The 23,798-nt window shown below is 34.2% G+C and overlaps 1 protein-coding gene and 1 non-coding gene across 2 annotated transcripts; both read left to right on the top strand.

Moving 5' to 3' along the window:
* Window positions 1–288: 288 nt before the first annotated feature.
* LOC127748004 (small nucleolar RNA R71) lies at window positions 289–392 on the top strand. The gene has a single exon (XR_008009947.1). It is a non-coding gene; the product is annotated as a small nucleolar RNA R71 (small nucleolar RNA).
* Window positions 393–13,406: 13,014 nt separating this feature from the next.
* LOC107489497 (uncharacterized) lies at window positions 13,407–14,585 on the top strand. The gene has a single exon (XM_016110253.1). The coding sequence runs from the start codon at window positions 13,407–13,409 to the stop codon at window positions 14,583–14,585; it is 1,179 nt and encodes a 392-aa protein (XP_015965739.1).
* Window positions 14,586–23,798: the final 9,213 nt, after the last annotated feature.

Below are 23,798 nucleotides of genomic sequence, written 5' to 3'. Positions count from 1 at the left end.
CTTTGATAAACCATGTTGACTTGCTGAGTCAACACTTTATTCTGAGCCAATATGGCATTCAGAGCATCAATTTCAAGAACTCCCTTCCTCTGAGGCATCCCATTATTCACGGAATTTCGCTCAGAAGTGTATATAAATTGGTTATTTGCAACCATGTCAATAAGTTCTTGAGCTTCTGCAGGCGTTTTCTTTAGGTGAATGGATCCACCTGCAGAATGGTCCAATGACATCTTGGAAAACTCAAATAGACCATAATAAAATATATCTAATATGGTCCATTATGAAAACATGTCAGAAGGACATTTTTTGGTCATCTGCTTGTATCTTTCCCAAGCTTCATAGAGGGATTCACCATCTTTTTGCTTGAAGGTCTGAACATCCACTCTAAGCTTGCTCAGCTTTTGAGGAGGAAAGAATTTATCCAAGAAGGTCGTGACCAGCTTATCCCAGGAGTCCAGGCTATCTTTAGGTTGTGAGTCCAACCATGTTTTAGCTCTGTCTCTTACAGCAAAAGGGAAAAGCATGAGCCTGTCGACTTCAGGATCTACTCCATTTGTCTTAACAGTCTCACAAATCTGCAAGAACTCAGTTAAAAACTGATAAGGATCTTCAGATGGAAGTCCATAAAACTTGCAGTTCTGTTGCATTAAAGCAACTAATTGAGGTTTTAGCTCAAAATTGTTTGCTTCAATGGCAGGAATTGAGATGCTTCTTCCGTCAAACTTGGACGTGGGTTTAGTAAAATCACTAAGCATCCTCCTTGCATTATTATTGTTGGGTTCGGCTGCCATCTCCTTCTCTTGTTCGAAAATTTCAGAAAGGTTGTCTCTGGATTGTTGTAATTTAGCTTCTCTTAGTTTCCTCTTCAGAGTCCTTTCAGGTTCAGGATCAGCTTCAACAAGAGTGCCTTTTTCCTTGTTCCTGCTCATATGAAAGAGAAGAGAACATGAAAAGAAGAGGAATCCTCTATGTCACAGTAAAGAGGTTCCTTATTATTAGTAGAAGAAGAAAGGGGATAAGGATTAAGAAGAAGGAATAATCCAAACACAAGGGTAAGGATAGGGGCAGTGATTTGAGATGAAGAGAGGTGAAGAGAAGTGTTAGTAAATAAATAAATAAATAGAAGAAGAGAAGAGGGAAGATTTCAAAAATAATTTTGAAAAAGTAGTTAGTGATTTTCGAAAATTAAAGATGAGATAGAATTAAAAATTAAAATTTAAAACAATTAGTTAATTTTAAAAAGAATTTTGAAAAAGGGATGAGATATTTTCGAAAATTAGAGAGGGAGAAGTAGTTAGGTGGTTTTGAAAAAGATAAGAAACAAACAAAAAATTAATTAGTTTGTTGAAAAAGATATTAAAATCAAATTTGAAAAGATAAGAAGCTAAGAAGTTAGATAAGATATTTTGAAAATTTTTTTGAGAAAGATAAAATTTTGAAAAAGATATGATAAAAAGATAAGATAAGAAGATATGATAAAAAGATAGGATAAAAGATATGATAAAAAGATATGGTTGAAAAAGATTTAATTTTTAAAATTAAAATTAATTACTTAACTAACAAGAAACTAAAAGATAAGATTCTAGAATTTAGAGATTGAACCTTTCTTAACAAGAAAGTAACAAACTTCAAATTTTTGAATCAATCATATTAATTGTTAGCATAATTTTCGAAAATTTTGAAATAAAATTAAGAAAAAGATTTTGAAAATAAATTTTAAAAATTTCGAAAATTATAAAAAAATGAAGGAGATTTGATTTTTGAAAAAGATTTTGAAAAGATAAGATTTTTAAATTTGAAAATTTAACTTGACTTATGAGAAACAACTAATTTTAAAAATTTTTGACTAAGTCAACTCAAATTTTCGAAAATTTGGAGAGAAATAAGGAAAAAATATTTTTTGATTTTTGAATTTTTTATGATGAGAGAAAAACAAAAAAAATGACTCACAACATGCAAATTATGAATCAAAACTCATGATGCATGCAAGAACACTATGAATGTCAAGATGAACACCAAGAACACTTTGAAGATCGTGATGAACATCAAGAACATATTTTTGAAAATTTTTAATGCAAAGAAAACATGCAAGACACCAAACTTAGAGTTCTTTAATGCATGGACACTATGAATGCAAAAATGCATATGAAAAACAACAAACAACACAAAACAAGAAAACATCAAGATCAAACAAGAAGACTTACCAAGAACAACTTGAAGATCATGAAGAACACTATGAATGCATGAATTTTTGAAAAATGCATAATAATTTTTAAAACATGCAATTGACACCAAACTTAAAAATTGACTCAAGACTCAAACAAGGAACATAAAATATTTTTGGTTTTTATGATTTTCTAATTTTTTTTGTATTTTCTTTTATTTTTTTCGAAAATATTCTTTAGAAAAACAAAAATAAAGTAAATTTTTTTTTTGAAAGATTATTGAAAACTTTTTGAAAAGAAAATTACCTAATCTGAGCAACAAGATGAACCGTCAGTTGTCCATACTCGAACAATCCCCAGCAACGGCGCCAAAAACTTGGTGGGCGGAATTGTGATCATCAACAATGGCTCCAATATTTTGGTAGCTCTCACACGTGAATTACACTTAGTCACAACTCCGCACAACTAACCAGAAAGTGCACTGGGTCGTCCAAGTAATACCTTACGTGAGTAAGGGTCGATCCCACGGAGATTGTTGGTATGAAGCAATCTATGGTCATCTTGTAGATCTCAGTCAGGCTGATTCAAATGTGACTGGATTAGATAATTAAAAGATAAATAAAATAGGATAGAAATACTTATGTAATTAATGGTGGAAATTTCAGATAAGCGTATGGAGATGCTTGTCCCTGTTGAATCTCTGCTTTCCTGCTGCTATCATCCAATCCTTCTTACTCCTTTCCATGGCAAGCTGTATGCAGGGCATCACCGTTGTCATTGGCTACATCCCATCCTCTCAGTGAAAATGGTCCAAATGCTCTGTCACAGCACGGCTAATCATCTGTCGGTTCTCAATCAGGTTGGAATAGAATCCCGTGATTCTTTTGCGTCTGTCACTAACGCTCAGCCTTCAGGAGTTTGAAGCTCATCGCAGTCATTCAATCCCGGAATCCTACTCGGAATACCACAGACAATGTTAGACTTTCCGGATTCCCATGAATGCCGCCATCAATTCTAGCTTATACCACGAAGATTCTGATCAAGGAATCCAAGAGATATACACCCGGTCTAAGGTAGAACGGAAGTGGTTGTCAGTCACGCGCGTTCATAGGTGAGAATGATGATGAGTGTCACGGATCATCACATTCATCAAGTTGAAGTGCAACGAATATCTTAAAATAGGAATAAATTGAATTGAATAGAAAATAGTAGTAATTGAATTAAAACTTGAGGTACAGTAGAGCTCCACACCCTTAATATATGGTGTGTAGAAACTCCACCGTTGAAAATACATAAGTGAAAGGTCCAGGCATGGCCGAATGGCCAGCCCCCAGATCTAAGAACTAAACGTCCCAATATTTAACGTGGCCAAAAGACTGAATGATCAAAAGAAAAAATATGGAACCAAGCTAACCACGATGTCTCATAGACTAGTAAAAAGTTCTATTTATGCTAAACTAGCTACTAGGGTTTACAGAGATAAGTAATTGATGCATAAATCCACTTCCGGGGCCCACTTGGTGTGTGCTTGGGCTGAGCTTGATGTATCCACGAGTTGAGGCTTCTCTTGGAGTTGAACGCCAAGTTGTAACGTGTTTTGGGCGTTCAACTCTGGTTCGTGATGTGTTTCTGGCGTTTGACTCCAGAATGCAGCATGAAACTAGCGTTGAGTTCCGGTTTACGTGGTCAAATATCAAATAAAGTATGAGCTATTATATTCTGCTAGAAAGCTCTGGATGTCTACTTTCCAACGCTTTTGAGAGCGCACCATTTGGAGTTTTTTAGCTCCAGAAAATCCATTTTGAGTGCAGAGAGGTCAGAATCCAACAGCATCAGCAGTCCTTTGTCAGCCTTTTATCAGAGTTTTGCTTAGGTCTCTCAATTTCAGCCAGAAATTACCTGAAATCACAGAAAAATACACAAACTCATAGTAAAGTCCAGAAATGTAAATTTAGCATAAAAACTAATGAAAACATCCCTAAAAGTAACTAGATCATACTAAAAACTACCTAAAAACAATACCAAAAAGCGTATAAATTATCCACTCATCAATAATTAACCATTATAACTTTTTTCATTGAAAATAACATAACAAATAATAAGTATCAAAGTCTCAAACATAAGTTCATAACAATAATAAAATAAACACATAATCCACACATAAATCCTACTATAATTAAAACAAAACACACAACATAATTCATAAATCAACAAGACACCCAAAAAAAATCCTTAAATCAATCCACAAAAATCAATTATCAACTTCCAAATCAATAAAATTTGAATCTGATCCGGAAGTTGAAACACCGCCTCGCCTAGCACCTTGAGGATTCACATCTTCACTTTCACCTACAATTAGAAGAATACCCAAATTTAGAACAAGATATAAATACTTAAGTATTATATAAATATTAAATTAGTAACTAACAATCTAATTACCATCAACAAAGCCTTTATTCCAATTGCGAGTACAAATCACAGCTTCAACATTTTCTGGCAACATTCGACTTCTATATTTGTTAATGACATGAGCTCCAATACTAAAGGCAAATTCCGATGCAACCGTAGTAATTGGAATACTCAATAAATCACGTGCCATGATTGATAACTTTGGATAACGACTCTCATATAATTTCCACCATTCCAAAACATCTAAATCTTCAAAGCAATCCTTTGAAAAAAGTAGCTCCTCCAAGTATGTATCAAGTGGATTCTTTCCACTAGAAACCTCAGCTTGATGGTTACGTTTCATCAATTTCTAGCAAAATACAAATAATCACATATTGTTAGGATAGAATAATCACAATCAATAATATAAGAGAATTAAATTATGTTAAACATTACTTACGCCAACAATCGCAAGTTGCTTCTTGCTTGCACTTTCAGGGGTATGAGTCATGGATGAAGACTGAATACTAGGTCCTTGTGCTTCAACAGTTGGAGGATAATTCTTGTCATATTTTTCGAAAAGCTCGTATAATTTCTTTTTCACCTGTTCCACCTTTTCTTTTGCAGTCTCAACATCAATCTCTTTATACGTAAGCTCTAAAGTAGAAATCTTAAGCCTAGGATCAAGAACATCACCAAATGCAAGAATGACACTATACTTTTTCCAATACTTCTTAAATTTGTTCATCATCTTTTCTCCTATGCTCCTTAGAAGCTCATCTTCACTTCTCAAACTTCCCATCAAAACACATTAAATATGATAGACTTGTAGAAAATACAAATTCGAAGTAGGGTAAGATATGCCAGAAATCAAATTAGTAGTTTCATAAAACGGGTATAAAAATTCACATATCCTTTCAGCTCTCCCCCATTCATCAACTGAAGGACAATACTTATAAGCATGATCGGTTGCCTTCAAATACTCAAAGGCCTTCCGATACTTGATAGCACTTTCGAGCATAATGTACATAGAATTCCATCGAGTAGTAACATCTAGATGCAACCCACTTATAAAATTCAAACCATGAATCGTAGAAACACATTCTTTAAACCTTATCATTCTACTTTCCGATCCCCTTACATATTTCACACTTTTCCTAATCTTATTCAATGCATCATGAGCAGATTTTAATCCATCTTGTATAATAAGATTCAAGATATTAGCAAAACAACGAATATGAAAGAACTCCCCATCACACAACAACCAATCATGCATATTTAATGTACTTTTCAAATGATCTTGGCATATATCATTAGCAGATGCATTATCTAGTGTAAGAGTCATAATCTTCTTTTCAATTTTCCACTCATTTAAAAGCTCAAAAATCTTGGAAGACAATTCAAATCCCTTGTGAGGAGGAAGCATATGACAAAAACTCAAAATTTTACTTTGCAATTTCCAAGTTGAATCAACAAAGTGAGTAGTTAAGCATAAAAAACCCTCTGTAGTGATGGATGTCCACAAATAAGAAGTCAAACAAATTCTATTAGCAATGCCTACTAAAGTACTTTTAAGCTTTTCTTTTTCCCTTGTGTAAATTTTTAGCACATCCTCCTTAAGAGTATTTCTAGTAATCAGGCCTAGAGTTGGACTGATGTATTTTAGCCAATTCCTAAATTTCATATTATCAACAATAGAAAAGGGAACATCACAATCAATCACAAAGGCAGCAAACATCTCACGCGATACATGATTATCTATCTTGAGAGCCCCCATTTTATTTTGCATTTCTATCAAAGTTTGACCAATATCCTCAAAGTCCATTTTCACGCACCTGTCTAAATGATGCTTAAGTGACGATGTCCCATATTGTTTACCACCAGCCTTAAACTTCTGTTTACATCCATCACATTGAGCACGATCTATACCATCATCACCAGGTCCAAGCTTTGTGAAATATCTCCACACATCAGATGTTGTTGCCTTCGTCTTTTTCTTTTTAATATCTTTTGCCGTTTCAGATGTTTCCATATTTTAAGGATTTTGTGTTACATTCCCACCATCAACCTCCATAGAGAAAGAGTTATCCATAGCAAAATCAACAACTCAACCTAAATAACCCAACTACATCAGAACAAGTATGAAAGAAGCTAAGCATCAGAACTGAACCATTAATAATTTTGCATCAAAACAAATACACCAAGCATCCCAGAAAGGCAAAACACATTAACGCAATGAATTAAAACAGAATGCATATCAAAGAAAACATATCAACATAAATAAGAAATTAAGAATAAATAGTCAATAGCATATTCAATCAAGCTACCAAGCCACCAAACTAGTTTCAATGTTTGACTTCATTCATAAATTAGAAGTTAGTAAGCAACTTAGCATTTTAAAAATAGGAAAAAGAAGCTGTCCACAAAAGCATGAAAGAATGAAGAATCTGTCCAGTAAAACAAATTTCATAAACAAATTCACAAAAAATTTGAAAAGCATGAAACAAGCTATCCACACCCACAAACACATGAGTATATGATTATATGATAGAGCCCTAACAAAAACAAAGAATAGGTAATCACAGATTCACAGTTCCTTATTTAAAAAAAAAGAAAATAAAAATTTTCACCTACTGGAAATTTGAAACACAACCGCCACCCGCCAAGAAGCAGAGGAGGAGAGAGGAGCGCGCCGGGATTCCGCCGGAGGCCGGACACAACCGTCGAGGCCCGATTTTCAAAGGATGAGAGATGTGAAGAGGATAGATGATAGAGTAGAGGCAAGACCAAACAGCACCACTGGGAGTGCGATTCGGTGAGGACTAGCGAGAATCGTGATGAGACAGGGACCGGCGACTGAGAGACCGACGACTATGAGCTGCAAAGGAGGAGAGATGAGCAGAGGATAGAGCAGAGGCAAGACCAAACAGCACCGCTGGGAGTGCGATTCGGTGAGGACTGGCGAGAATCGTGATGATGAGATAGGGACCGACGATTGGGACACCGACGACGATGAGCTGCTGAAGGCTGAAGGTTGAAGGAAGTCGAGGCCTCGAGGGTTAGAAACTCAGGGTCTCACTCTCAACTCTGATTCTCTCAAGGAGTCAAGGTCAGGGAACTGAGGGAAGGGAAATTAGGGCCGGCTGGGGTTGTGTTGTGGGAAGGAAAAGTAAATTTTTTATTTATATGATATGTAAATTTACAAAAATACCCTTAAAAAAATAAGTTGGCAGCCCGCCCCACCCCGCCTTGGCCCGCGGGTTTGGCAGTGCGGTTTAGGCGGTGTTTTAAAATTTGGCGGGTTCAAAATCTCGGCCCGACCTGCCTTTTTTGGGGGTTTTGGCGGTTTGATCCGGCGAGTTCGACCTGTTTTACCACCGCTAATGAATAGGTCCACATATATCACCTTGAATCCTTTCTAGAAATTCAGGGGACTCAAATCCAATCTTTACTGGTGATGGCTTTAAAATTAACTTCCTTTGAGAACATGCATCACAACAAAATTCACTAGATTTAAGAATCTTCTGGTTCTTTAGTGAATGTCCGTGAGAGTTTTCAATAATTCTCCTCATCATGGTTGTTCCCGGATGACCTAATCTATCATGCCAAGTTATGAATTCATTTGGGCTGGTAAACTTCTGGTTTACAATGGCATGTGATTCAATTGCACTAATCTTGGTATAATATAACCCAGATGAAAGTGAGGGCAACTTTTCTAATATAACCTTTTTATTTGAATCATGAGTTGTGATACATAAGTACTCAGGACTTCCCTTATTCATAGTCTCTATAGTGTGTTATTTATTATAAATTTTGTTCCTCTAGGAAACAAAATTATAGCTCTTTCGGAGCCTTCTATCACATTGCCTGAGCCAATAATAGTATTAACATATTCTTCTTTTGGCACAAGATGGGTAAAATATATAGTACTTTTAAGAATAGTGTGTGAACTTGCACTATCCGCAAGGCAAATATCTTTAGAATATGTCCTTACCATTTTTCTTCAAAAATAAATGATAATAATAATAAAATGAGTAGAAGTACATGCACAGTAAAATTATTCACATGAATACTTAACAAACACATACATATATCAAACTATTTCATCATTGATCAAATAGCCAATATTTTCTTCAGAATCCTTAAAGAAATTAGATACATATTAATGAGTGGTGGAATTTTCATCATTTGAAACAAAATTTGTTTCCTTTTCTTTGTCATCCTTTTTCAATGATGCTTGATAAAGATCAACTAGGTTCCTTGAGGTACGATAGGTATGTGACCAATGGCCCTTTCCACCACAATGGAAACATTTATCCTCAATTGATATACTTTGCCCATTGTTTCTTTCTTTATCCCACTTCTGGTGAGATCTTTTCTTGTGAACATAATTTCTTTTCCTTCCATAATTTTTCTTATTATCAAAATCTTGCCATTTACCTCTTCTGGGGTTATAATTTGCTGCATTTGCTTCAGGAAATGGGGCGGCGCCAGCTGGGCGCGCTTCATGATTTCTTAAAAGCAATTCATTGTTGCGTCCAGCAATAGGAAAGTAAGAGATTAGCTCAAAAATTTTTAAATCCTTTTTCTCGATACTGCTGTTGCAGGAGCACATTCGAGGCATAGAAGGTCGAGAAAGTTTTCTCTAACATATCGGGCTTGAGAAAGTATCACCATCTTTTGATGATTGTACCTTTCTTCAAGGTCTTTCCATAGATCTACATGATCTTTTAATGTGGGATATTCATTTTTCAATCATACGTCAAGATGACGACGAAGGAAAAATATGGCTTTGGCTTTATCCTTCTGGGATGTATTATTTTCAGCCTCAATGGTATATCTTCAAGATCCATTGAATCAAGATGGATTTTAGCATCTAGTATCCATGGTAAATAATCATTTTCAGATATATCAAGAGCATTATATTCAAGATGAAAGAGTTTCGACATAATAAAAATTTGTTACCTGAAGTCTTCCTAAAACTTCATTAGAGCTTCGTGCTGATAACGTGTTGTAAAATAACCAAATAAATAAATAAGAAAGAGGTAACAAATATAAAATATGAAAATATAATTATATAACTCTAGGATTACTATTCACCATAATTACTATAACAATATAATTAATATATTAATATTATAGGAAAGAATATAAGAGAAGGAGAATAATATAAGAAAGAGAGAGTGAAGAATGTTTTTTTATTACTGTGTAAAAAGTATCTGATGATGCCTTCTATTTATACAGGTAAGGAGCTCTTACTTTTAACTCTCATTTATTTTAATTCATCCTTGAAAAGTTATTCTTTCATCGTTTACCGCCTAAGTCATAAATGGGCATTCATGTATTTGACCTTATTATAACAAATTGGACTAAAAACTAGAGGCTATTTTTTTTTAATATCGGATAATGGAACTTGATTTATGTTAATATGGAGTTATTTTAGTGTAATACGTTTGATATAGGATATATTTAAAGTTAAAACAAATTGTGAATCACAATTTCACTAAAGAAAATTTTTTGACATAGCAGAACTGAAATGTAGATCACGATTTCACTAAAGATAAATTTCTGCTTTCAAAAATCACAAATGACGATTTTACAATGGAGAAAAAGAAAAATTCATGCTTTTGAAAATTAATTCAATTAGGTATCCTTCAAAAATTGTACAATATTTAGCCTTTTATTATAATAATTTAAAAAAAAGTAAAACAAACACGTTTAAATAGATGTAGTATCTTTTTAAAATTGAATACACATCTAAAATACAAACTAAATAAAACTAAAATTTAAAATTTAATATTTAAAATTTAAAATTTCGGTTTCAGTTTTATTATTTTTAATTATTAACAGATTATCATTTAAATACACTTTCAAAAATATAAATTCAGTAAAATTAAAGATTTTAATTCATCCGTGTGATTATTTGTCCGCGCTGCTGCGTCATCTCCAGCGCCGTTCTTCCGTTTCGCCGTTCCTCTGCAACGCCGTTGTCCGCCTCGCTCGTCTTTGGCATCACCTTCCACCTTGCCACTCAGTTCGCAACCTCGCTTCGTCCTACTCCTTGCCACGTTAGTCCTCAATGGCGTTGCTAATCCTTCTTCATCGGAAGTGGACCTCAGGTATTTTGGATGTATTTAAGAGAAAGTGATTCATAATTAATCGTATATATCTGTTTAGTTATTCAATCACATTGATTTTGCATATTATGTACAACATCCTAATTTCCATTGGAGAATGATTTAGATAGAATAACAACTTAAAGAATCACAATCCTCAAATTATCAACATTGTTATATCTGCAATTACAGCCACGACAAGAGTTTAAATTCATTTCATAATTTTATATGTGTTACAATTATTTTTTAATGTTTAAATTTAAATTTTAGATTTATGATTTTGGATGTGTTTTAAAAATATTTTCTGTATAAGTTAATAATTTTAGATGTGTTACAATTGAAATAGGAATTATAGCCGCTATAAGAAAGAAGCGGAGAACAACATAGAAGAATAGAAGAAAGAAAAAAAATCGTGTTACAGAGAGAGAAAAGAATGTAAAAGAAAAAAAAATAACTAACTATAAAATGGATAGGAAGTTAGAGAAATTTTAGTTTTTAAAATTTAAATTAATCTTAATTATAAATATGTATCTAAAAAATAGGAATATGTTTTAAATTAAAAAATAATTAAATAATATTAAAAACTGACCAAAGACTAAATTTTGTTATACAAATAGTATTTTTCTTCAAAAATTGTGAATGACAATTTCACATTGGATGAACTTTGACAAGAAAATTGTGTCCAACAATTTATTTTTTTTTTAAATTTTTATATTTTTAAACATCCTAATTGTAGGTAATGATTTATGAAAACTTTGCCTATGTACAGAGAGTTTGTTACTTTGTTTATTTGCAACTTATCTCACTTCTCCACCTCTTTTTATTCGCCTAATTATATATTCATTCGTTCTCGCTATTGTAATATTTTTTTTGTTCTTGTATGCTAAGTGAGAGTTAGAAATTTTTTTTAAGGAGAATATAGATAATGCTGTTAGTTTAAGAGTCTATTATAATGGTCATATTTTATCATATATGTCTAAAGATGTAATATTTATATATAATTTATGTAGACTTATTATTTCTTTGACGGTATCATTTAAAGAGTGCAATATTGTTATTTGTCAAAATATGGATCATCTTATGATAAAAAGGGTAACAAGTATTTTATATAGACGTGCAGTTTATTCAATTTTAAGCGATGTATGTCACTAATGATGCAAGCTTGGAAAAGATGCTCTCAATCTACTGTTAAGGTAATCACAAGTGTCGCTCGTTGATGTAACACTGTAATTTTCAAATTTTTATACTCGAGTTATAAGTCATCGATAATAAAGTGGTACGACTTTTAAGGTGGATTATAAGACTAATATACTTGTTATACTTAAATACTTGTTATGTGTTATTGAATAATGGACTTTACAAAATATTATTATTACATAATAAGACTAATAAACATAAAATATTACTCTATTCTAGTAGGCCAGTAACAATGTAGGAAACAATATATTACAAGGGGAGCAACATAATAAATTAATTAACATCATTTGTAAGGAAAAAAAATAATGAGAAACAATGAACAAATTCTCAATTGCAAAATGTGATTGTTTCGATATTATTATTGCTTCAACACTAACAAAATGTTTGCCTTGTATTTTAATATTAAACTTGTAATCAATGGTAGATTGATGGGTCTAAGGTGGCCATGGTCCCTCCAAAATTTTTTAAAAAAATTAGTAAATAGTAATGATTAATAATATTAAATATTTTTTATATATAATATTAAAAAAATATAAATTATAGAATTTTGTAAATTAAAGTAACTAAAAACTGCACTATATATTGGATATTTGGATTATTGTTGCTCTTCTTAACAAATAGCTCATTCTAATAATTAATAAAAATAGTTTTATTATACTAGCCCAATAGACAATAGCCCATATTATTAATTAAAGTAGCACTAGTATTTTTCAAACATTTTTTTTCAAACCATCAGAGGCATCATCGCCACTTTTCTCTCACTTTTAGTGGCTCCCATTTGTGCAGACTTTTGGTCTTCTACTCTTCTCATTCTAATTTTCTTTCCATACCAAAACAAGACATATGAAGAAAAACTATTGAAGATTTGAAGTGAACAGCAAAATATTAACCATTGAATGCACAACAAAGATTCAAAGAGGTATATCTCAATTTTTTTAGTTAATAACAATGTCAAGTATTATTTACATTATTTATTTAAAATAATTAATTTTTTTTATAATGGACAGTGTTCAAAGATTGAAGTGAGGGCAAAACTCAATAGAGTTATTTTGGGTGAGACTTGGAACAAAAAATAATCAGGTAAATCAATACCTTTATTTTTGGTTATTATATATTTGTGTTTCTAAAATTATTTATTATTGCTCAATAGGTTTAATATTTTTTTAAAAAATAACAAATATGCAATTATTTCTATTTTTTTTAGATAGTTCAAGTTAAATTAAAAATGTCAAAGATGAAAACAATTCATTTATTTTTCAAGAGAAAAGAGAGAATATATGATGAACAAAATTTAGCTTCAGATTCTTTGTGTAATGTTCAAAATATTATTGAATAACCTAAGATACAACCTGTGACACAACTTATTGAGCAAGATATTCAACCCCCTGCTTCCAAAATAACAAGGACTGAAATAGATCAAGTTACTATTGATACATTGATGCGTGATCCCAAAAAGTGTCTGCAAATTTGGAGTTATCCTATCAATCAACAAGATGAAATCTCTAGAGCATATATAAAGTTTGGACCATATCAATTTATTATGGATGAGTACCCTCTTTCTGGTCTAGAAAGTTATCCACGTTGTTTCAAAGCTCATTGGTTTAAGAGTTTTTCTTGGCTAGAATATTCGCCAGAAGTGGATGCTGCTTTTTGTCTTCCATGTTATTTATTTACTAGAAAATCAAGTCCATTCACATCAGGAGGATTTCGCAATTGGAAAAAAGTGAATAATGCAAAAGATTGTGCGTTTTTATCTTATGTGGATAAATCTCTTAATTCTCCTCATAATATTGCTATTAAGTCTTCTAAAGATTTACTTAATCAATTATGTCACATTGACAAAGTATTGGCTAAACAAAGCTCACAAAAAGTTTTAAGCAATAGATTGCGTCTTAAAACCTCTATTGTTACTATTAGATGGTTAACGTTTCAAGCTTGTGCTTTTAGGGGACATGACGAGAGTCATGAGTCTCAGAATCGAGGAAATTTTCTTGAAATGTTAAAATTATTAGCTTTTTACAATAAAGAAGTGGATGCAGTTTTCTTGGAGAATGCTCCTCAAAATGCAATATACACATCACCTTCTATTCAAAAGGAAATTCTACATGTTTTTGCTAGAAAGGTGCAAAATAAAATTTGCAATGAGATTGATAATGCAAAGTTTCGTTTGATTGTTGATGAAGTTAGAGATGAATCTAAAAGAGAACAAATGGCACTTGTTGTTAGATTTGTTGATAAGCATGGATTTGTCAAAGAAAGGCTAATAGATGTTATTCATGTTAAAGATACTACTTTTGCTACTCTAAAACAAGAGATTTGTTCTGCATTATCTCATCATAATCTCAACATTCAAAATGTTCGAGGTCAAGGGTATGACGGGGCTAGTAATATGCATGGAGAGTGGAAAGGGTTACAAGCTTTAATTATTCAAGAATGTCCTTATGGATATTATGTTCATTGCTTTGCTCATCAATTACAGCTAGCTCTTGTTGCTGTGGCTAAAGAAGTTGTTGATGCTCATGCGTTTTTTCAAAGTTTGAGTAATATTATTAAAGATGTGTGCTCTTCTTGCAAACGCAATGATGAATTACGATCTACTTATGAAAATGAAATTTCCCATTTACTTGCAACTAATCAAATTGAAAAAGGAAGGGGGGAAAATCAAATTGACACATTAAAAAGATCAAGAGATATCGGGTGGAGCTCTCACTTCAACTAAATTTGTAGCCTTTTACGTATGTTTAGAGCAACAACTTCAGTTCTAGAAGATTTGGCTACAATGGATCTACATATTCTCAACGTGGTGATGCTACTTATGCTCTTAAATCTTTATTATCATTTGATTTTGTTTTTATTTTGCATATGATGAAAGAAATCATGGTGATCACTGATAAACTTTGTCAAGCATTGTGATGAGCGGATAATTTATACGCTTTTTGGCATTGTTTTCATATAGTTTTTAGTAAGTTTGAGCTACTTTTAGGGATATTTTCATTAGTTTTTATGTTAAATTCACATTTCTGGACTTTACTATGAGTTTGTGTGTTTTTCTGTGATTTCAGGTAAATTCTGACTGAAATTGAGGGATTTGAGCAAAACTCTGAAGAAGGCTAACAAAAGGACTGCTGATGCTGTTGGATTCTGACCTCCCTGCACTCGAAATGGATTTTCTGGAGCTACAGAACTCCAATTGGCGCGCTCTCAACGGCGTTGGAAAGTAGACATCCAGAGCTTTCCAGCAATATATAATAGTCCATACTTTATTCGAAGAATGACGACGTAACTTGGCGTTGAACGCCAAGTACACGCTGCTGTCTGGAGTTAAACGCCAGAAAAACGTCATGATCCGGAGTTGAACGCCCAAAACACATCATAACCTGGAGTTCAACTCCAAGAAAAGCCTCAGCTCGTGGATTGATCAAGCTCAGCCCAAGCATACACCAAGTGGGCCCCGGAAGTGGATTTAGGCATCAATTACTTACTCATGTAAACCCTAGAAGCTAGTCTAGTATATATAGGACATTTATCTATTGTATTAGACATCTTTAGTCTCAGTTTTGTATTATTCTTCATCTTAAGAGGCTATTGATCACGTTAGGGGGGCTGGCCATTCGGCCATGCCTGAACCCTTACTTATGTATTTTCAACGGTGGAGTTTGATCCGGAAAGTCCACCCTTGTCTGTGGTGTTCCGAGTAGGATTCCGGTAATGAATGATCGTGACGTGCTTCAAACTTTAACCTGCTGGGCGTTGGTGACAGACGCAAAAGAGTGATTCTATTCCAGTAGGAGCGGGAACCAACCGGTGATTAGCCGTACTGTGACAGAGTGCGTTGCATAGTTTTCACTGCGAGGATGGGATGTAGCCATCAGCCATGGGTGATGCCTCCAGACTGGTTAGCTGTGCGAGTGACAGCCGCACAGGTTATTTCCCCGTGAGGAATGAAAGTAGCCACAGTTGATGGTGAACCCCTATACAAAGCTTGCCATGGAAAGGAGTAAGAAGGATTGAGTAGAAGGAGTAGGAGAGCAGGCGTCCAAGAGCTCTACAGCTTCTCCATCCGCTTATCTGAAATTCCTACCAATGAATCTGCATAAGTCTTCTATCCCTTTTATTATTCCTTTTTATTTATTATAATCACAATTACCCTTTAATCTCCCTAACTGAGATTTGCAAGGTGACCATAGCTTGCTTCATACCAACAATCTCTGTGGATTCGACCCTTACTCACGTAAGGTTTATTACTTGGACGACCGTTATTACTTGGACGACCCAGTACACTTGCTGGTTAGTTGAACGAGATTGTGAAGAAAATAAACAATGCCCTCAGAGTATACATCTTTTATAAATACATAACAAGTGATCACAATTTCGTCCACCACATTGCAACAAAAATCTCAAGACATTTTGAATGCTATGCATCTGGTTTCTAGTACAAAGTCATTGATTCAACAGTTAAGAGTAGGGGTGTAATCGGTTTGGTTTGGTTCGGTTTTGGACCGAAAATCAACCGAACTGACCTGATCAGTTCTACAATGATACTAACCATTCGGTTGGCTGCTGTTTGAACAACTGAACCGAACCAAACCAAACCAACAGCGATTTGATTCGGTCAGTTTTTTGGTTTTTTTACACCTAATAATCAGAATTTAAATTACCATAAAATGAAGTTTAAAACCTTCAATAAACTAGAATAACAAGAGTGTATCACATCCAAATTCAATACAAATTCAACTTAATTAAACATAAAACAAAGACAATTAAAAATTTCTAGCAAAACAACAAAAATAAACACACTTTAAACCGAAACAGTCACTTTAAAACAAATAAAAACCAAATAGTTACCATGCTCAATCTGAATCCACACCAGAATCATTATCATCTTCTCCGGTTGGTGCAATTTCTACAAAAATTAAACAAAAAAATCATTATAGATTATAAACAAAATATAGATTATAAATTATAAACATAAACCATGAAAGGAACTACAAATTTCTTTTTTGCATACCTAATTCAAGTTTCTCAAACTCTTCAATAAGCTCCTCAAAATTAGTTGTCATTGGAGAAGCACGAAGCCAACTTTGTGTGCATATCAATGCCTCAACTGTCTTTGGAGTTAAAGAACTCCTATAGTTGTTAAGAACTCTTCCACCAGTACTAAAAGCTGATTATGAAGCAACAGTCGAGACCGGCATTGCTAAGACATCTCTAGCTATTTGGGATAAGATAGGATATTTGCTAGAATTTACCTTCCACCGATTCAATATGTCAAAAGTATTTTGATCACGAGGCTTCTCTAAACCATCCATCAAATACAAATCCACCTCATTCTTGTTGATGATCTCATGAAAATGCACCTCCTTGAAAAAATCAAGTACAAATATTACTAAAAATTCCACTAAAGTTATATATAGTGTTGAAAAAATATTGCAGAGTGCAGACTAGGATTTTGAGATTACTTAGACATGGTGAGTTTATTAATAATATATACATTAATTACTGTAAAAAAAATTATAACCAAGGAAAAATTCTAACCTCCGAAAAAGACATTGTTCAGTTGCTTTTTGCAGGAGAGGGCTCAGCGATGGACTGTTGCTCGACGACAGACTGCTGCTCGGTGATGAACTACTGCTCGGCGACGGACTGGATTGGAGTGCTGCTCGGCTTAGGGTTTGTTGCGACGGCGACCCTGCGACGGTGACGAATGGACGACTTCCAGCGATGATAGGCGACTTCCTTGCCGGCAGACGGCACTTTCTAGCTCCCTTAGGCTCTCCTTCTTCCAAGCATGGAGGTCGGAGGTAGAAGAATGGGAGATGGAAGTGTTTTGTGGGTGTGCTGCGTGTAAAAGGAGAAGAAGAAAGTTTGGGATGTGGCTGATTGGCTCTTTTATTCCTAGGTTAAAGGGCAACTTAGTAAAAACACACACTACTGAACCCTCACTCTTCGGTCCGGTTCAATTTCAGCAAAGCCAATCGAAAATCGAACCGAACCGATCGATTTAGTTAAAAAAAATATTTTTTATTCGGTTTTTGTAAATTTCGATTTGGTTCTGTGATAATTTTCGGTCCGGTTCGGTAACTTACACCCCTAGTTAGGAGATAGTAGTTGGGGAGCACTTTTAGAGAAAGTTAGTTCTTTCTGCAATGATCATGCTATTCAGATACCTGATATGGGTGCTTCTTTTAGTGACATAATTCGGTCTCGTCGTAAAAAGAATGTTGTCACTGTTGAACACTACTACTGTGTTGACATTTTTACTAGCCTGATAGATTTTCAATTGAATGAGCTAAATAGTAGATTTAGTGAGCAAGCAATCAAGCATCTCATATTGAGTACATCTTTGGATCCTAAATATACTTTCAAGTTATTTAGTGTTTGCAACATATGCAAAATCTTGCAAAGAATTTCTATTCTTTAGATTTTTCGGAGCAAGGAAAGATTTAATTGGATTATGAGTTACAACATTATGAACTTGATGTGGTTAAAGCTCCAGATTTTCAGAATTTATCTACTCTTGCTGAATTGTGTCAAAAATTGGAGACAGGAAAATCAAATATGTATCATTTAATTGATAGATTGATTCGTCTTGTTTTGACTCTTCCTGTGACAACAGCAACAACTGAACGGGCCTTTTCAGCTATGAAGATTATTAAAACAAGGCTTCGAAATAAGATGGAAGATGATTTTTTAGCAGATTATATGATTGTATATATTGAAAAGGAGATTGCTTCAAAATTCACTTTAGAGATGATAATTGATGATTTTAGTTACATAAAGCATCGTCGAGCAAGTTTAAAAATACCAAAATCTTAAAGTATGTAGTTGAACATTGACTTTTATATAATATAATTACTCCTTCAATATATATGCTACAAATCATATTTTGTTAATTTTTTGTTATATTTTATATTTAATTGGCCCCCTATTATGAAATTCCTGGTTCCGCTACTGCTTGTAATTTTGAAAGAGGATTAGATCCTTATCCATTAGCTCAAGCATAAAAAAGCTACTAATCCTCTTCTTGTATTTTTTTTGTATTTTTGGATTTTTCAAAAAGAAGAGGCACAAAAAAAATACAAATAGAAAAAGTTCATACCTGATGTGGTGTGTGATGTGTATGAAATTTGTGAAGGTTCGGGTGAGAAATTAGAAATATACAAAAAATTTAACGTCGAAAAAGGTGTATGGGAAAATAAACCAAATTTGGTGTAATAATTAATAAAGGTGTTCTTGTATGGATACCTGAAGGGAGAGCTCGGTCCCTGAGAGTCGACGACGAGTTGTTATCTTTGGTGCCGACCGAAGAGAGAACTTTTGCGTGGTCTAGAATTCAGAATAAATTTCCGTTGCAAGTATAGCTTCTAAACCAACAAGAGTCCTTTCTTACAAATGTTTTGGTTGTCACAAGTAACAAAACCCAATAAATTTATAAACCAAAGTATTCAAACCTCGGGTCATCTTCTCAAGGAATTGCAGGGAAGTATGATTTATTATTGGTTATGGAAAAACAGTGTTTGGGGTTTGTAAAAGGTTTTGGGCAAGAGAAATAGATTGCAAGAATTAATAAATTAATAACTAATAAAACTCTTGGCAATGTATGAAAACTGGAAGTCCTATCCCAGTTATCCTTATCAATTGTGATGAGAATTGGATTTTTCTTCCACTAAGTTAACCTCTAACTATGAAGGTAAGTTAAGTGGATGGAATAAGTTTGGTCCCTCAGGTCCTAGTCTTTCCTTGGAAAAGGCTAGAGTTATTGGAACTCGAGTTAATTCTTGAAGAATTCCAATTTTATAGAAGTATTAGATAAAAGTATTAGAATATCTAAAAGTAGAAGAAAAACATAAATTAAAGAACATTGAACCTGTGATGAAGAAGTAATATTCCTAATTTCTAAAAATCCTAATCCTAAATCCTTAAGAGAGAGGAGAGAACCCTAAACCCTAAACCCTAAACCCTATGAATGCATTCTCAAGTATGGATGTATTCCCCCACTTTATAGCCTCTGATATGTGTTTTCTGAGTCGAGAACTGGGTCAAAAACAGCCCAGAATTCGCTGGTAAAAAAATCTGTCACGCTGGTTTTTCGTCACTGCGACGCGTCCGCGTGGAGCACGCGTTCGCGTCAGCTATCTGTACGGCCAGTATAGCAAATTATATATCAAATCGAAGCCCCGGATGTTAGCTTTTCAATGCAACTGGAACCGCATCATTTGAATCTTTGTAGCTCAAGTTATGATCATTTTAGTGCGAGAGGGTCAGGTTGACAGCTTTGCAGTTCCTTCAACTTCTTGTGTTCCTTCCAGTTTTGCATGCTTCCTTTCCATCGTCTAAGCCATTCCTGTCCTGTAATCTCTGGAATCACTTAACACACATATCAAGGCATCTAATGGTAATAAGAGAGGATTTAAATAAAAGAAAATAAAAGCCAAAGAAGCATGTTTTTAATCATAGCACGAAATCAAGAAGGAATTGTAAAACCATGCAAATAGTATGAATAAGTGGGCAAAGGCTTGATAAAAACCACTCAATTGAGCACAAGATAAACCATAAAATAGTGGTTTATCACTGACCTTTGAGCTTCGTGGAAGTCCGAGCTTTACTCCGAGGGTATGTCCAATTACGAAAAGCGTTAGCAAGGAATAGAGGGGAGTGTACCTACAAAGGCACTCCGAAGCTTAAGTCAGTATTGAGAATTCAATGTATCTTTAAGGAGAAGATGTTATACCTTTATAGGCCAAGTAAAATAAGTCGGTTATACTTTTGTTTCATTGTCTGAATTGAAGAATAATAATAAGGCTTTAATGGGTGATGATGTCTTGTCTGACGTTATGATTCTAGTATGTAGGCTGTTGAACTTGGTTTGTAACGTGTAACGCCGATCTGTGTTTTATTTGGCCGAGTTATGAGTCATTATGCTGAGTTATGACTTGACATTTGTAACGGTCAGATCATAGCCCCCAAGCTTAGCCTGGGAATGTATTTAATGAAGCATGTTGAGCTTGTAATGAATCATAAGTCGGCCATTGAGTGAGTTCATAACTCGGCCAAAATAGGGTTGGAGCCCCCAAGTAAAGATGCTTTATTAAAACATTAACTAAGAAATAAACAATTGGAAAAAGTAACAATTATAAATGAAGAGAGAGGTAAGTTATGATAGCATTAAGAGGTTTGTAATTTCCAATGCCACTTGGACCGATTGAGTTGATTGATGGAGTTGATATGGGGAACTTAACTGGTAGGGGTTACTTGTGGGTAACTGCATTGGAATGCAAACAGCTTTGTTGTTGGAGTATCATTTCACTTTGGATTAAAAGTTGGCTGTGCAAGTTCATGGGAAAGAATGAGCAAACGAGGTTCGTTCTAGTTTTTCCTTTTTCCTCTATATTTTTCTTCTGCAGCTTTCGAAATTTGTTTGCTTGATATGGGTTTTGAGAGAGAAAAAGAGAAGAGGGAGATGGTGGACTGGTCAGACAATTAGGTGAGTGAGGATGTGAAAATACGTACATCACTGTTGATAAACCCCAATTTTGTGGTTTATCTTGTGCTTATTTTAGGGAATTTTATTACCTTTTCTCACATTTATCCAATGAAATAGCATGGTTTTGATTATTCTCGTTTATTTGTGCTTAAGTGTGAAAACATGCTTTTTAGCCTCTTAAATTGGTGATTTTGATTCACCTTAATTCCATTCGATGCCTTGATGTGTTTATTGAGTGATCTCAGGTTCATAGGGCAAGTATTGGATGGAAGAAGTGAAGAGACAAGCATGCATAATGGAGAATCCATGAAGAAACAAGGATTTGGGATGCTGAGATCGACGCGCACGTGCAGCAGACGCGCACGCGTGGATACGAGATTGCATGGCGATGCGTACGTGTACATAACGCGTACGCGTGGATGGAAAGTTGCCAATGGACGCGTACGCGTGACCCACGCGTACGCGTCGATGTTTGCCCATGACCTCATTAAAGTTAATCCGCTGGGGGTGAATTCTGGGCTTGTGAGTTTTGAGCCTAATTGTGTGGTTACATCTTATAACCACTTATTTTCCTTCTTGTGTGCATTATTCTCTTTCTATGATTGTAATCTTTGATTTGTTTGATTTTTTATGTCCATTATTCCATGTATATATGCACTTATATGATTGAGGCCATCATTTCAATTAGTTCACTTACCCAAATAGCCTACCTTTTGTCTTCCATTGTTAGCCAACTTTGAGCCTACGATTAACCCACTTGTTCTTAATTTAGCACATTACAAGCCTTGAAGCGAAAAATAATGAATGTCCTTTATTTAGATCTTTGATTAGCTTGGGCTAGAGAGTGTGTATCATTCAAGTATGGGGAAACTTGGGACATTGGTTGGGAAAAGGTGTGTGTGTTGGATTTTTGTTGAAGATCTTGGAAATCGGGTACATGCTCATGTGTTAATGAAATGTAAAACCATATGCATTGATACTTTTGTGTTTCCTTTATGGCAAAAAGAAAAAAAAGAATGATGAGAAAATAAAAAGAAAAAAAATATATATCAAAAGAAAAAAAAAGAAAAAGAAAAAGAAATAAAAAAGGGACAAAATGCCCCAAGGTAAAGTTCAATAAAGTCAATGCATATGAGTTGTGATAAAAAAAAAGAGAATGCATGAGTATGTGAAAAAGTGAAGAATGGGTAGTTAGGTTAGCTTTGAAATTGTATAGGTTGTCATAGGTTGGGTGGGAAGTTTAAGTTAATCAAAGATTCAAACTCTAGTCCGTTTGACCATATGCATCCTACCTTGACCCTAGCCCCATTAAAACCAATGAGAAAGACCTCATGATACTTGTATGCATGCATGAAATAATTGTTGATTGTTAGATGAAAAACAAATCTTGGAAAGCATGATTAGGGGAGAATTGAGTGAATCAACCCTAAACACTTGAGCGACTAGAGTGCAAACACTTCCGGTGAGGGTTCGATTGCTCAATTACATGTTTTCACCTAGAATCATCAGTTTTCTTGCAAGTTTATAAAATCTTTAATAACTCAATTTAATTGTGGGTTTGACTTGGTTGTTAATACCTCTAGCCCTTATGCTTATATTGGTTTTCTTGGGAATTGATTTATTTTGACCAAGTAATTGCATTCATATAGATAGTTGCATTTAAGTAGATTGCATTTAGATAGTTTGTTTCATTGAATAAATGTTGATATCCTTTGTTTCCTTCTTGGTTAAGCATGAGGACATGCTTGGTTTAAGTGTGGGGAGTTTGATAAACCCCAATTTTTGTGGTTTATCTTGTGCTTATTTTAGGAGATTTTATTACCTTTTCTCACATTTATCCAATGAAATAGCATGGTTTTGATTATTCTCCTTTATTTGTGCTTAAGTGTGAAAACATGCTTTTTAGCCCCTTAAATTGGTGATTTTGATTCACCTTAATTTCATTCGATGCCTTGATGTGTTTGTTGAGTGATCTCAGGTTCATAGGTGATGAGCGTATAATTTATACGTTTTTTGGCATTGTTTTTAGGTAGTTTTTAGTATGTTTTAGTTACTTTTTAGTATATTTTATTAGTTTTTATGCAAAAATCACATTTCTAGACTTTACTATGAGTTTGTGTGTTTTTTTGTGATTTCAGGTATTTTCTGGCTGAAATTGAGGGACCTGAGCAAAAATCTGATTCAAAGGCTGAGAAAGGACTGCAGATGCTATTGGAGTCTGACCCTCCTGCACTAGAAGTCGATTTTCTGGAGCTACAAAAGCCTAATTGGTACGCTCTTAATTGCGTTGGAAAATAGACATCTTGGGCTTTCCGGCAATGTATAATAGTCTATACTTTTCCCGAGATTTGATGGCCCAAACTGGTGTCTAAACGCCCACCAGAGACCATTTTCTCGCGTAAAACGCCAGAACAGGCACCAAAGCTGGAGTTTAACTCCAGGGATGGC

The sequence above is a fragment of the Arachis duranensis genome, chromosome 5, assembly GCF_000817695.3.
Source record: "Arachis duranensis cultivar V14167 chromosome 5, aradu.V14167.gnm2.J7QH, whole genome shotgun sequence".
NCBI classification, from domain to species: Eukaryota; Viridiplantae; Streptophyta; class Magnoliopsida; order Fabales; family Fabaceae; genus Arachis; species Arachis duranensis.
The sequence above is the reverse complement of the archived record's forward strand: the minus strand, read 5'-3'. Positions and strand labels throughout refer to the sequence as shown.